At 37.3% G+C, this 14885-nt stretch overlaps 1 protein-coding gene across 5 annotated transcripts in view; it reads right to left on the bottom strand.

Annotated features, from left to right (window-relative positions):
- Nucleotides 1-14885, bottom strand: part of RUNX2 (RUNX family transcription factor 2) — a 206591-nt gene that overhangs the window by 95188 nt on the left and 96518 nt on the right. For all 5 annotated transcript variants that reach the window (XM_016131171.2, XM_016131173.2, XM_036229754.1 and 2 more), the window contains one exon: nt 11563-11667. In XM_016131171.2, coding sequence (XP_015986657.2) covers nt 11563-11667 — 105 coding nt within the window. The remainder of the gene's footprint in view (nt 1-11562; nt 11668-14885) is intronic.

Genomic DNA, 14885 nt, shown 5'->3' with positions numbered 1-14885 from the left:
CCCACTTTCCCTAAATGATCCTGTTATAAAATGAGTAGCTAGCTAATTTAATCTGATCCACTTATTTAAACCAAGCTGTTAACCAAAAATGTCTTTAAAAGCTTTATCCTTTGCAGATAACATCTATGATGGTCTGTCCTTATAGCCTTAACTCATAGAAGAATCTCAGGCACCCTAGTTAAAATCAAACGAAAGAAGTTCAGGGCCAGTGGGAATGAACATGGAGAATCCTTCTGTGCTTCTTAAATTACGCCACAACAGCCTTGGATAGAATTATGAAATGGGCAACTTTTGGGAGTGTGATCCTGGTCAACTCTTTTTGCTACCTTCTCCTAACCATTTAGGCATTTCTATACAAATTAGATATTGATTCTGATACTGATCATATTCACGGCTTTGCACACGATGTGTCCCCTTTGCCTTAAAGCCTCTTCCCCTACTCTTCCTAGAGCTGGCCGTTTCTCTGCTCTAATGTTATCTTATCAAAGAGGCCTTCCCTGCACACTCTAGAATAGGTTCCTATTTGTCGCCTAATGCCCTGTTATTCTTTCTTAATACATCAGTGCCCTTTATAGCACTTATTACAATTCACAGTTAGATGCAATTATAAATAAATGTTCATTTACTTGTTTCTTGTCTGTTTTCCCCTCAGAATGTAGGCTCCTCAAAGACGGGGATCATGTCTGCTCTGCTTCGTATGCCTGGCATCTGGCTAACAATACACACTCAAAAATTATTAAATGTCCTCGCTTCCAGAAATGTTTATAAAGTATATCTCTAATTGTCATTTAAAAGACTCTGTCGGCTAATATAAAAGGGAATGGTGTTTTTAGTGGTAGACAGAGTGGTGGGAGGAAGGAGTCCTTCTTGGATCCATCTAATCTTAGTCGTTCGGGCAAGGCGATCCCTCCCCATCGCAGACACAGCTACTGCCTCTTCTAAGACACTAACTAGAAACTATTGCCAGTCCCATTTCTTTCTCCTGCTCCTTAAAGTAGTTAATCTCATTTCCAGTTATTCTCTCTCTTTTCAGCTTCAACGTAGTCATGTCACTTGTAGCATTCTTTTCCTGATGCTATTTCCTCACTGCTGTTTCCTTCATAAAAATACTAGCATTATCATAGAAAAATATTCAGGAGACTACATATCAAAATATTAGCAGTGGTAATCTTTGGAGATGTGCTTATGAATACTTTTACTTTCTTTCGATTAATTTTTATTTTCTAATTTTTCTACCAAATGGACTTGTTTACATTTTCTACTGTGTCATTTTTTTTAAGTTAATTTTTTGTTCAAGTACTAACTTTATCTCACTGGTATTCAAAGTGACATTCTATTGAGGGTTAACTTACAGAACTTATTTTCATCTCATGAAATTCAGTGTTTTTGGCTCAGTTAAACCTTCATTTTAATGAATTCAAGACTCATTCAACAAACATACACACACATACATACTACATATATGCCCCTGTGTGTGAAACCTTATAACTTGGGACTTATTTACTATACAATAATGCTACTACATCACAGGTTTGCTTTTCATACCACACTTCATAATATCAACCTAGAACCAAGAATAAATAAATAATAAATACGGGCCCAAAACCAGGAGCTTCCACAACTTTAATGACAAAGCATCAGGGAGTTTCAGTAGTAAACAACTGAACAGGAAGAGACCTCGGCTCCTTGTCCACCTCCATAAATCATCTGCTGACTTGCAGAGCAACACAGGACAAATTACTTTTCAAATGCCCATGCCTCAGTTTACCCACCTGTAAAATCCATAATGCACCCCTCAAAGGGATGTAAAGACAATCAGTGAGGTAATGTCTAAGTATTTGGAACTCCTTGGCAGAAAGGCGCTACATAATTACTATTTGGTATTTAAGTTGCCCTTCATGTGTGCCAAGTACTTTATGATCATTCCTTAGGAGTTACTCCCAGCTACTCTGAAGTTGTCTTCATGTCTATTCCCATTTAAAGGATGAAGAAATTGTATTGGAGAGAAATTTAGTGATTTGCTGAAGCTCACTAAGATAGCACTGAGGTCTCAAAAGAGGAATTTCCAAGTCCTTCAATTCCCTTACCCATAACTAAACCCACGTCTTAAGTACAAACTACCCATATGGATGAATTCCCTGTAGAATTACTCTGAAATAGCCTTCGTGGTACAAAACACATTGTAGCCCATTTTTGTAAGATAGAGTGAATAGTGAAGAGGTGAAATAGAAACCAAAGCTCTAGAATTAGTAACCAGAATTCATTATCACCCTTCTTTACACATCTATATTTCTCTTCATTTCTGGTACAACAGCCTATGTTTTGGTTACTTCATAATCTCCTTGAAGGGCCCATATTTTTCAACTAATAATTTCCAGAGCCAACCCTAACAAGGCATAGAGCCCAGGTTAAATCATCTTGAGTATTGCCCTACCAAAATTCATGTTAGCATTTTTACCTAAGTCGTACCTCATGAAAATTAGTGCTAAAGAATGAGAAGATGCATATTACAGAGGGTGCATGTGCAGTCCAAGAGTTAAAGGAAAGACAGAAAGTACCAGCTCACTTTAATGTCAGCTCCCCTCTTCCCCACCAGCTCCTTCCCATACAACTCACAGGGCCAACAATGGAGTCACCCCATCCACTATGTCTAGAGATAGTTCTAACCCAGATCATGGTCTCCTGGCTCTCTTAAACTATGCTCCTTTAGCCCACACAACCGTTTCCTTCCCTCTGCTTCATTCAATGATTCATTTCCATATTAAAAAAAAAAAAAAAAGCATCTTTTGGTCCTGAGTCCTGTACTCTCACTAAAATGACAGAAAATGTGTGGAACCAACATCTAAGAAACAATACTTTGGTTGTTCAGTGAGTAACAGCCAGAAGACCTCAAGGATCAAATATCACAAAAAGTTCTTTAATATAAATCTGGATAGAAATGTCCAAAGCACCTTAGGGTCTGCCCAAGGCAAAATGGTGAAGTAGGGGATTTAACTTCCTCTTCCTATATTCCGCTTCCTTTGCCTTCTCCCCCTCGCAGGAACATTCCCTCCCACCTCTATACCAGTTGGCCCTGGACTCTTCAGAGTTCTCCCCCTTCATCCATCTTGCATGAAAATATACATGTCCTATGTTCCATTTCCTTGAACACTACTCCAACTAACCTGATAAGAATGGCCTGAAAAATCTTAGCACAACGAAATGACTAGTAGTGTGGTTCTTGAGCACTCATAGCAGACAGACTTTCAGCAAGGTGCCTCTCACATCATGTCATCTTGGCAGCCAGTGTACACAACTGCTGATACAGGAATAACTGAGTTACTACTAACAGGCTCTCAATGAAGAACTACCATAAGATTTACATCAGGAAAAAGGAAAATGCATATTGAAGAAAGAAATGAGGTGCATGAAGGAACGGTGAGCTAATAAATCAGTAAACATATAAATACCAAATAAATAATTTTAAACACTGATAATAACTAATCCAGGGAGTATGAAACAAGAATAAAAAAAATCAGACAAGAACCTTAGAAAGGAGGGGTTGAGTGCAGTTTAAATGTATGCTAAAGTTATATTATTCAAGAGGTGGAGAGAAATCAATTAATTTTATTAAGACAAATTATTTTCAAACCAGTAGAGAAGGAAAGCTGGCACATATATAGAACAAAACTGGTTAAGAAATACTCTGTAAAACCCTGTGCTCTTAACAGTACATCACACCTGAAAAGCGTCAGAAGCTCACACTGGTACTTAAGGTTGGCAGTGACTGCCTTCAAGGCCAGCGAAAGAGCTGCCTGCACACCTGGCTCATTGTTTACCTTCTGGTGTCCCAACTTCACTGTCACTCTCCCTCTATCTCCCCAAACCTGCCCCCAATAAAGGATTCTAGATCACTTATTTTCATCTTAATAAGAACTTAAATCTGAGTTAGCTTTTCCAAAGGTATTTGGACTTAAACTTTAATCCTAAATTTTCATAAAGTGCTTCTGTCTACTAGTGGAAATTTGGAGAGGAAAAGGGAGCCCTTCCTTTGCTACTTCAGCACTGTGTCCCAAATGTCTCTTATTTGAACTGCTGCATATAATCTTAATTAATATTTTCAATCTAAATGACTTGTATGCACTCTTAATTTCCAAAAGTTACTTCGAAAACATGAGCGATTATTTTCCACACTATTTAACTAAAAGCTTTTAATATTTTTTGTGCCGACCAGAGATGTGCTTTAGTTGACATCAGAATGTGCCTTATAAATATGGTAAGTAGGAACAAGTATGAATATGAAGAACAAGACAACGGATCCTTTTTTTCTGTTATTTTTAAGTGTATCCTATTCTCCTCTAGTCCAGTTGTCCTTGAAGAAAATGCTATGGTACAAATGAAAGAGAAGTAAAGTAGTTCAGTGACCTATCAGAAATTATCTCTCTTGGGAAAGAAAATTTACTTTTAAATAAATAAATAAGCCTTTTAAGTCCCTGACACTGTTTTAAGAATGATTTCTGATTACACTAAGATACAAACTACTGACACATTTGGATCAAGTATATGTGTGTTTTTAGAACACATATCACTTGAAAACCTGCCATGCATGCTATATTTAGTTAGAAATAAATATATCAACTGGAACATATACATGTGAAACTGTGCTCTTATTATAAAAGCCACAGCTCCTTGTTAACACAAGTCCAATACAATGAGAAAGCACATTCAGAACTGGGAAGTCAGGGAAGAGTGCAAAGGAGGGACACGAGCATGTTTTAACGGCTGTGATAATTTGCCATGAAAGGATGTTAAGGCCATAGCTCCTTGCTGCAGCATGCCATGTGCTGCTGAATTAAATTACTGCCATGCAGTCTGCTAGTGAAGGAATGTGTAAACAGGCCATATATCCTTGCATCAGATCCACAGAATGTTGCACAACACAAAATGCCTCTCGATGTGTCATTTCCTTCTTGGCCATCTTCCCAGCTCCTGACAGTCAGTCAACAAAAAAAAGTACTGAAAGAGATTTAAAACTCCTCTTCTCAAGAGCACATTCCACCAACCACCAGACATAACCTCCGCCAGCAGTTCTGACTCCCCTTCTCCTTTCTCCTTAAAGAAATTTTTTAAAAAGGTACGGGTGTTTTTTTTTTAACTTATTATTCTCTTAAGTCAAAGATTTTCCATGTTTTATATACTAGTAACCAAATGATTAATATTTATGACAAACTGATGCTTATATTTGCCGACTTGTAAATATCAAAACATGGCTTTTACCCATAATGTCCATTCGCCTCAGAGACGGTGAAGAATCAGGGTGAAGGCTGCAAGTCAAGAAATTAAGGGCTTTCCTAATGCTTTGCTCTAAAGACTAAAATTCAGGCCTGTGGCATTAGGAATATGAAAGAGGTCTATCAAAGTCTTCTCAAATTATCTTCACAGACAGAAAGAATGTGAATACAAGAACTATGTCCAAAGGTATCAAATAACCTTAAAAATATTATTCTACTATCCCTCCATTCAACACACTTTAGATATACTCCACTTTCTTTCGTATGTGACCTACCTCTAAATAAGCATCCACCACGGATAAATAAGCAAAGGTCATGGGTCAGACGCCACAAAAAAAAAGCCTCTCCTTCACCCAACTTGGATGAAAGTAGTGGAGGATAAAAGGGAGCTGTCACTGACATCATCTGAAATGAGAGAAAATGCTAAGCTCTGCATCCTCTCCACCCTTTACTGGATTGGAAAACAGTCCCAGAACTGGGTGGAACAGCATGGGAGAAAAATGAGATGATGCTGCGACGAGACCACTGTGTTTTATTTAAGTTGGTTACCTTAGGTTTATAAGGTAAAATTTCTGCAGTTGGAAGCGCCTCAAGAATATGGAAGAATAAAATGTTCCCTGAAGAATAAAAAATCTGTTAATGAATTGGGCACAGACGGGAAGTAGCAAACAGGAAAATAAAACAGTTTGGCTACAGAACCTAACCCTACTAAGCTGAGTGAACCGGGGTGCCAAAGCTGTCCTAGAAATACAAACGTCACTGTGCACTTCCAGATAACCTCTCACTCACCTAAGTGCCATCCCATACTGAAGTCACATATGGAGCCAAGCCAAGTCATGTTGCAGCCATGTACTTTAAGCCTGCAGGAAAGGATAATCACTGGGAAAGAAAAGGCAGAGTTTCTCCTTTCTCTCACCAGGTGAGGATGGGTAGCTGGTCAGTGGTAAACAGTATTAATGCAATAGTAAGTGCACAGATGTTGGCTTTGGTCTCTCCTTAAGAATAACCATGATTTACTTTCCTTAGGCACGACACACAAAAACTCTTAGAAACCCACTCACATGTTAGATATCAGTTTGCAAGTGTGCTGGCAAGTGAGAATTTTCAAAGCTGGGTGATATAAAGTATAAATCCTGGGGCTTGTCCATTTGAGGATTCATAAGATATTTCTGCTACAGACTAGGCTAACCATGTTTGAACATCTCATATTCTCTTCTTGTACAAGTATTGATCTGGCTCAACTTGATATTGACCTAACATACCACATCCACTCTCAATTCATCTGATAATTACCAAATCTGTTCAATTCAGAATGAAGCTACTATAATTGAAACTTAGAATCACCTTGTAGAACTTTAAATGTCCCCCTATTAAAAAATTCAAGAGACCTTTCAGAAGATGGCACCTCAAAAATTTATTCCTCCTGTTGCAGCAATGGCACTTGCCATCTAAGCACTTATGGAAGTTGATGATATTGGTAATCCAATCAACCAATTTCCCATCATTCACATCTTTGTGGGGTTTCTTCCCCCTTGAATCCAGGCTGCACTTATATCTTGCTTTAACCAATAAAATATGAAGAAAGTAACTCCATGACAGTTTGGAGCCTTAAGAAGCCTTAAAAAGACCTGAAAGCCCCTACTTTTGCATCTTAGGGAGCCCTGAGCTGCCATGGAAGAAGTCAGACTCTGCTGGAGAGACTTCATGGAGAGGCCATGTGCAGAGGGAAAGGCTATAAAACTATATGAAATGAGAGAAAGACCCAGCTGTCCCATCACTCCAGCTAAGCCTAACCTGCCAGTCAACCCACCAAGGCATCAAACATATGAATGAAGCCATCATGAATGTCCGAGCACCAGCCACCAACTTACTGCAGCCACATGAAAGACCCTAAGAAGAAAACTGAAGAACACCCATGCAGATGAACCCCGGTCAACTCGTAGGGTCTAAGAAATAATAAATTGGCTGTTGTTTTAAACCATTATGTTTTGGGATGATTCGTTATTTAGCAATAGATAACTTAAAAAGCAGGAAGAGAATTAAAAGGATTCTGATTGTGTAAGGTAGTTTACTTTTTTCATTCTCTGCTCAACTAATAATATTTTTCTTCAGTCCTATTCCCTAATTCAGAGCCACCGCTACAGAATATGATATTGCTAACCAAGTTTTCACCTTCTTGTAGAAATTCTTTAAATAAAGCTGCAGTTGGAATCAAGTGTATAAATGGAACAAAGGATCCTAATAGAAATTGATGTTTGAAAGAGTTAGGTATCCAAATGCATTACTGTTGTTGCTGCTGCTACACTCACTTTTCCGGCTGGTGAACATACGGCAGTTATTCTTCAGAGCTAACTTGCCAACAGAAGGTCAAAACACCCTGCCTAAACACAAGACTTACAAATTTCGGATCTTAAGTATGATGTCATGTCTTAAAATGATAAGCTGGCAAAGAAAATAAATGGCATTTTGTAAAAGATGTGCACAGTTTTCATGTTTACGCTACTTAAGATGAAGGTTCTAATAAGTCATCGGCTATGTTCCTTTAAAGGGAAGTTTTATAACTGAGATGAATCACAACTGCAAAAGATCAAAGTTAAAAAACATCAATGATGCCATGGGGTACTTTTTAATCTTGTAATGAGTGATGATCATGTGCTCTTATGAAGTTAGTCCAACTGCCAACGCCAGATGTGTATATTAAGAAAAGAAGTTGTTTGTGATGTGACAGCACTGGTTCAGCTGCCAGAGACAGAAAACATAGAAGGATAAAACCTTTCAGATTTTTGAGTGAAAAGCAAGTTTTGGCAGATGTGTTAAGCATGGCCTCAGAGAGGGCACTAGTGTCATAGCATCCTTTCTTGGACTTTTATTTGCTGTAAACGAATTGTATTTATCATCAATTCTGCACAGCTGAATTGATGATAAATACAATTCGTTTACAGCAAATAAAAGTCCTCAGGCAGCATAAATACCTGATCATAACACAATTTATAACACTTATTAGTGTCATTTCCTAATGAACAGAAATTAGTAAAGCCATCTTCAAGGAAAAAAAAATAATACACTAGAGAACAGAATCTAGATGATATCTATTTCCTGGAAGCATACTATAAACAAAACTTGACAGCAAACTTCTGACACTGAAGGAAACAGCTAACACTTAATGAGCACCTACTACATGGCCATCTCTGTGCTATGCATTTTACATACATCATTTAACATCCTTGCAGCAACTGATGAGAAAGATACCACTGATGTTATTCTCATTTTAAAAGATGAGAAAACTAAGGTAAAGAGAAGTTAGGTTACTTGCCTACCACCTTACAACTGGTTAATGGTACAGCTAGGATTTCAATTCAGGCAGTCTGACACCAAAGCCTTAATCACTATGCTATTCTAAATGAAGAACCAGCCAGTTAACCCAGAACTTGTCCTTCTTCAAGCAGCTGATCTACCAGAAATAGTCTTTTCAACATATACTCCGATTTTTTAGACAAAGGAGTGAAATTCCCTTAACAGGAATCAATAGTACAAAATCATCATCTCCTTCAAACCATTACAGTAGTAAACAGATGTATGTTATTTCTATGACAATCAGAACTTAAAGAATTATAGTTTTATAGAATAGGAGGATAAAACAATTGCATTAGTTGTCTTTTTTTCTCTCTCCCTCTCCTCAGGACAGCCTTTTTCTAAAGCCCTTGTCTATTAATGGTCAATAAAATAAGACTTTGAAATCGAGAGCAAGAGTTGGCAAACTACATCTGTGCTAAATCTGACCTATCACCTAGTTTTGTAAATAAAGTTTTACTGAAACACAGCCACAACTACTTCTTTATGTATTGGCTAAGGCTGCTTTTGAGCTACAATGGAAGAGGTGAGTACTTGTGACAAAGATCATATGGCCCACAGAGCCGAAATCATTTACTATCTAGCACTTCATAGAAAAAGTTTGCTATCCCATGTTCTAGGGGATTTACCATTTAACATTATATATATATGCACCAATCAATCAAAATCCTATTATACTCAAAGTTGAAGAAAATTGAAAGTCCTGGGCATTTGCTACAACCAGAAGTCTCAAAGTTAAAGAACAATATTGAGAAGAGTTCTACATATAAACATTTAGTGCCTAAGATGGCCAAGAGCAGGGCAGAAGGAAATAATTCAGCATAGAGAGTCCAGGTTGTAGGATTAAGATATTACTGATAGCAGATCCAACCTTATATACATCTAGACAGTTGGCTTGACAAGTCATGTTATGATGTCATAGAATCCACATTACATTTTCACGTATATTTTTGATTCATGAGAAATGTTACTCAGGCCGATCTACAGCAGTAGTCTGCCAGTTGAGATCTGTATCTGCTTCCCCCCTCCTACTCACAGCACCCTCTGCAACACCTACAGCCTTAACTCATGTCACACAGATACCAACTACCCCAGCTACCCTTAATCCTCACTGCTTTCAGAGCACTTCTTCGTCTTTATAGTGCAGTGAACCTATCAACAAATTAATTCTCCCAACACCCTTTTTAGAACAAGGTTATGTCAACCTCACTTAAAAGATAAGTGACTTTCCTAAAGCTACCCTGCCTCCTCACCTTCTGTCACATCTTTCATAATAGGGCAGCACCACCTTTCCCCGTTTCCTCTCCCAAACATCAGCTTTTGAACATCAACTCTTGATTGTATGAACACATACACACACACAGACACACAGACATACACACACACAATAATAGTTTTTCCAAGAACTGAGAAAGCAGCTGAGATCGACAGGAAACATCTTTAAAAGATAAGTATAAGCAGGGCTAAATGTTTAAAGACTGCTATCCTGCTTTATGCACTATTAAAATGGATATCTCTGCCTTTTCAGGAACTCAAGTGTTAATTAGATAAAATGTCAGAAGATGTCTTCCATCATAAGGCATCATCCAGATTTATATCCAGAAGTTGGGCAAAGCCTCAAACCAGGCAAGACAGACCTGCTCTCTTCTATTCACCTGCACTGCATAACCACAGGCCCCTATGAACAGAGACTTGGTATAACCAGAGATGTGTATGGCTACTGCCTAATAAGACATTCTCAAACTGAACAGACACAGGACCAGTGCTGACCCAACATTGTGAACCTGGAAGAACGCCATACACATGAAAGGAAGGGAAAAGAAAAACCTCAAAGACTGGCTTTTGAGGCGGGAAACCTCCCTAGTTCAGGCAAGCAGTCAGCCTTTATGAAAAGAGACAGCCGCAAGAGGAACGAAAGGCACCGTGTGTTCCCACTACTGAAAGACCCACCACTGGGTAGGGGCGAACTTCACCAGCCATTTTCTCTCAGTTTTAGGGGAAGAAAAGATATGGCACTCTGTCTAAGCAGGTATATCATTATACAATAAATATTTCTGCCAGCTGTATCCCCACCACAAAACAAATTGAACTCTCTAAATATAATAAATAGCTAGGTCTCCAGTGTATTCACTCATCAAAGTCAGAGTTCTATATGATGTTTCCACTGACACAGAATTTTTAATGTTGTATATATCAAATAATCTTTAATTTCTACATGCATTTAAATACTGTTAAGCTGAGTTTATTTAAATCGGTTTTGGGGAGTGAGGGGAGGGAAACCCCATTTCGATTTAGATTGAGGAAGAAATGTATATTAGCCTTAATGGATTATGTGCACTACCTGAAACTGATGCTGGTTATCACTCTGGCTGTCCAGACAGACAAACCAAGGTGGATTTAAACCTGGTTTGACTCTATCTGTTAAGAAAACTATCTATAACAATTACTAGAACATGACCAAACAACAAGCAAGTTATCATTTGCAAATAAATTCTTTGTTATTAAGCAGTGTGCTCTTTATAAAGGGAATTGAGTGGGCGAAGTAAAAAGTTAAAACACATTCTTAGACCATGGGAAACATACACAAATGCTTTTTGACTAAGCTCAGATTTTTCAGTTTATTGTTTTCTTCCTCAGCCCTCATAGGTCTATTCTGCCCTGTCTTTCATGTGCAGCAGATGAGCAGAATTTCTTAGAAAATAGTTAGAGTGAAAATAATTATTCACTCACTTCCCAAAGTTATGTAGGCCTTAGCAATTTCGTGGCAAAAGTTAAAAGTGTAATTTTATTTTCTACTAACCATCAAGTTCTACTAATTGCAGATAGCAAACTTTGCAAAGAAACGATTTACATGAAAGTAACAGTAACTTATTTGGAATAAATTCCTCATAGGGTCCCTGCAAACTCTACTACCGTTTCCAATAGAAAGGCAAGTACTTACTTCTGGGTTCCCGGGGTCCATCCACTGTAACTTTAATAGCTCTGTGATAGGTGGCTACTTGGGGAGGATTTGTGAAGACAGTTATGGTCAAGGTGAAACTCTTTCCTGCAGATGTAAAAGGGGGAAATCCATAGTGAATATAAAAAGATAATAGTGATGATAATATAGCAACGTGGATGTCCAAATTGCATTTAAGCATCTTGGAGGAGGTAATGAAACAAAGAAGAGAGTCAGGACTCCTTTTTCTAAATTAGAAACCCTCTGATGGCCAATTTAAAGTTACCAAACTCACTGAGTGTTAAGATTATTCTCTTGCAATACTATAAAAGAAGGCTACAATTCCAAAAAAGAAAAGAAAAAGAAAAAAAGGCTCCTCAGTAGCAACATTTGTAATGAAAACAAAAACCCTGGTGCACTTAAGAAAGGTTCTCTTTCTTTCAGTTTTCTCCAACATCAGAAACACATCCGAGCATAGAGAATTTTAAAAGACTATATTTAGGATTAGGTCATGACCCCTGAGAGAACAATAGTAAATCACTGTTGATTATGTTATTTACTTCACATGGCTTTAGCATTTCATTTGCTTAACTGCACTACAATAAGAAGATGAAAGAGGAGGGTTCTTATGGGAATCATTTTAACAGGAGCCAGTGTCTCCTGTCCTGGCCTTAATGTGCCTGTGGTATGATGATTTCATCATTACTGGAACAAAGTTTTTCTCCTCCCTGCCCACCCCTTCCCTAACATACATCCTTGCTGTTAAATATTAAAATAACTCCCTGACAGTGCCTTATTTTTTTGCTAAATGTACAGGACATCTCCCAGTATAAGTATGAATTTTTTGCTTTTAGCAGAAGATGTGCTTCATTGAAATATTACAACTGATGTTTCAAATTAATGAGCTAAAGGTGATGAACGGGGCGGGTGGGGGAGGGGGGGTGGTTGGGAAGGAAGACATGGAAAAGTTTGCAGATTAGGATGTTTGCTTTCTCCAGAGGAAGATACCAGACTGTTAGACAGGCTCACTGACAGTTGTAATCAGTTAGATTTGCAACGGTTAGTCATGTCAGATAGTCAAAACTGCAAACTGTTACAAGACAGGAAAAGGTGGGCGTGAAACAGTGACTCAATAAAACATTCAGCAATCTTAGGCCAATGTATTCGTTTAGACTGCTCCTGTAACAGACCTTTAAAAAGTTCATTCTGTTTTGCTTCGTGTTTTGGTCAAAGACTGTTTTTCCCTTTACTGAAAGCTGAGGGTATTAAATCAAAACACAAATCTTAAACAATATGTATCAATGCAAAGTTTAATGCAATCTTTTCAAAGCTTAATATGGAACAGGTTATATACAAGGCTTAATGTAGAACAGGTCTTTGACTGTCAAGTCTAGTGAATGGGTTTTCTTTTCAACCCAGACCATGCAAGTTCCTAAAATAAGTTTAAGACACACATCATTTGTTACTCAGTATACATAGTTTTAAGTCTCTTTGGCTATGCTTTTTCATGGCCAAGACAAAAAAAAAAAGAAAAAGAAAAAGAAAAAGAAAAGAAAAAAGAAAAGAAAACTCAGGAATGTGGGGCAGGGGGATGAATACTGATTAGAAACCTAGTGCCAACCACTTCATACACGTTATCTCATTTGAACCTATTCAATTGGATTTATCACTCCAATTTCACGAATGAGGAAAGTAAAGCCCAGAGAGGCTTAATAATTTACCTACACATCTAATAAGTAGAAAAAAAAATCAGGATCTGAACCCGGTTCTTCTACCTTAAAATGAATGCTCTTCTTTTAAACATTGACAGAGAACATGAAAAAAATAGGTAATTTATTTCTATATGTATTGTAATAAGCTCTATAAAATTAAGAAACAGTAAATATAAATTTACTAATATAGTATCTCGGCCAGGAGGATGAAAATATCTATTCTTAAAGTGTTATTAATATATTATAGTTCACCCATTATCTATTGGATGTTACTTGATTTAAGTAATTTAATTGCCTCATGGAACAGGATTTATTATAAACATTAAGACTAACCAGAAGAATAAGGCAGCCAGGAGTCTAAACTACTTATAGAAAATTTAAAATCCACAGATATGAAGATTAGAACGTTGAATAGGAAACCACTGTATCCAGGTCAGGACCTCAAAACAGTGGAAAGGTCTGGACGCATAAATGGGCTGAATTTTTAGGTTGAAAGTTAATTTATATTAAACCATAGAAAGATGCCTAGAATGCTAGGTTAGAGCAATGGTTGTAAGCCAGGACTGCATTTCTAACAGTGGCTGGGAGGGCAGCACTTGGAAAGCAGGTGTCATCCATGGCACTAATCTTAATAAATCAAAGATTTATTATGTATAAATGTACACTTACACATATATACATATAAATTATCCTTAGTATCTGTAGATAACCTGCTAGAGCTACTGTCCATGAATTTATCTCAACTAGTTCTGAGAATATTTCTGTTTGAGACTTTTATAACTTACTTAGGCTATTAAAAGTCATCGATGTTTCTCCCAAATTCAGAGTAACACCTCACGTGGGAACAAAAGCCAAATAGAAAATTCACCTTGTTAAGTATAAAGCATCTAAGTGTTCAAAGCAGAACCAATTTTCTATAAAGACTTCTTTTAAAAAGAAGTGGATTTTGAGGAGGAAACAGGTATTTAAGTATAAATATGGTCTTCTAAAATCAAATCCTAAGGATCAAAATGGACTTTAACAACTAAAACAAAAATCAAGGAGATTTCTTCCACTTCTTATTGCTACTTCAGAAGGAGCATGAATGTAATATTTGAGAAACTTCCAGAAACTACCACCCAGCTAGGTAATTGGTTCTTCACCTTATAAAATAATGATACATTTCCTAAGTCAAATGTTTCTGTATTTATGATTTCCTTAATTAAAAAAAAAAACTTTTTCCAAAACCTATTTTTTATCACTTTCCATAAATGATAAAAATTCAGGCACCTACTTAAAAATGCAGGCTCTTACAGGGAGCTAGCTAGCATTCATTAGATAACCAACTGTGTTATCCGCAGCTTCACCTAGGAACTAGTTTTGCGTATGTCCTCAAGACATATATTTTCTAAGATAAACACAGGAACCTAACCTGAGAGGTTGTCAGGAATAGCCAGGAGGGGTAAGACTATAAGCTGGGATTGTACCATAAATTGAAAAAGTCCCATGCCCTGTATACTGAAGGGGTTTAAAAATGCTTATAAATTAAAAGCAGCATGCTTGACGTCAAAAGTAAGGAAGTACACCAAGAGAACTTAAGGACCACAGTCGTTAGAAATATTTCTGTTTAAAATA

The sequence above is a fragment of the Rousettus aegyptiacus genome, unplaced genomic scaffold (assembly GCF_014176215.1).
Source record: "Rousettus aegyptiacus isolate mRouAeg1 unplaced genomic scaffold, mRouAeg1.p scaffold_m13_p_1, whole genome shotgun sequence".
NCBI lineage: Eukaryota > Metazoa > Chordata > Mammalia > Chiroptera > Pteropodidae > Rousettus > Rousettus aegyptiacus.
This window is presented reverse-complemented; position numbering and strand designations above follow the sequence as displayed.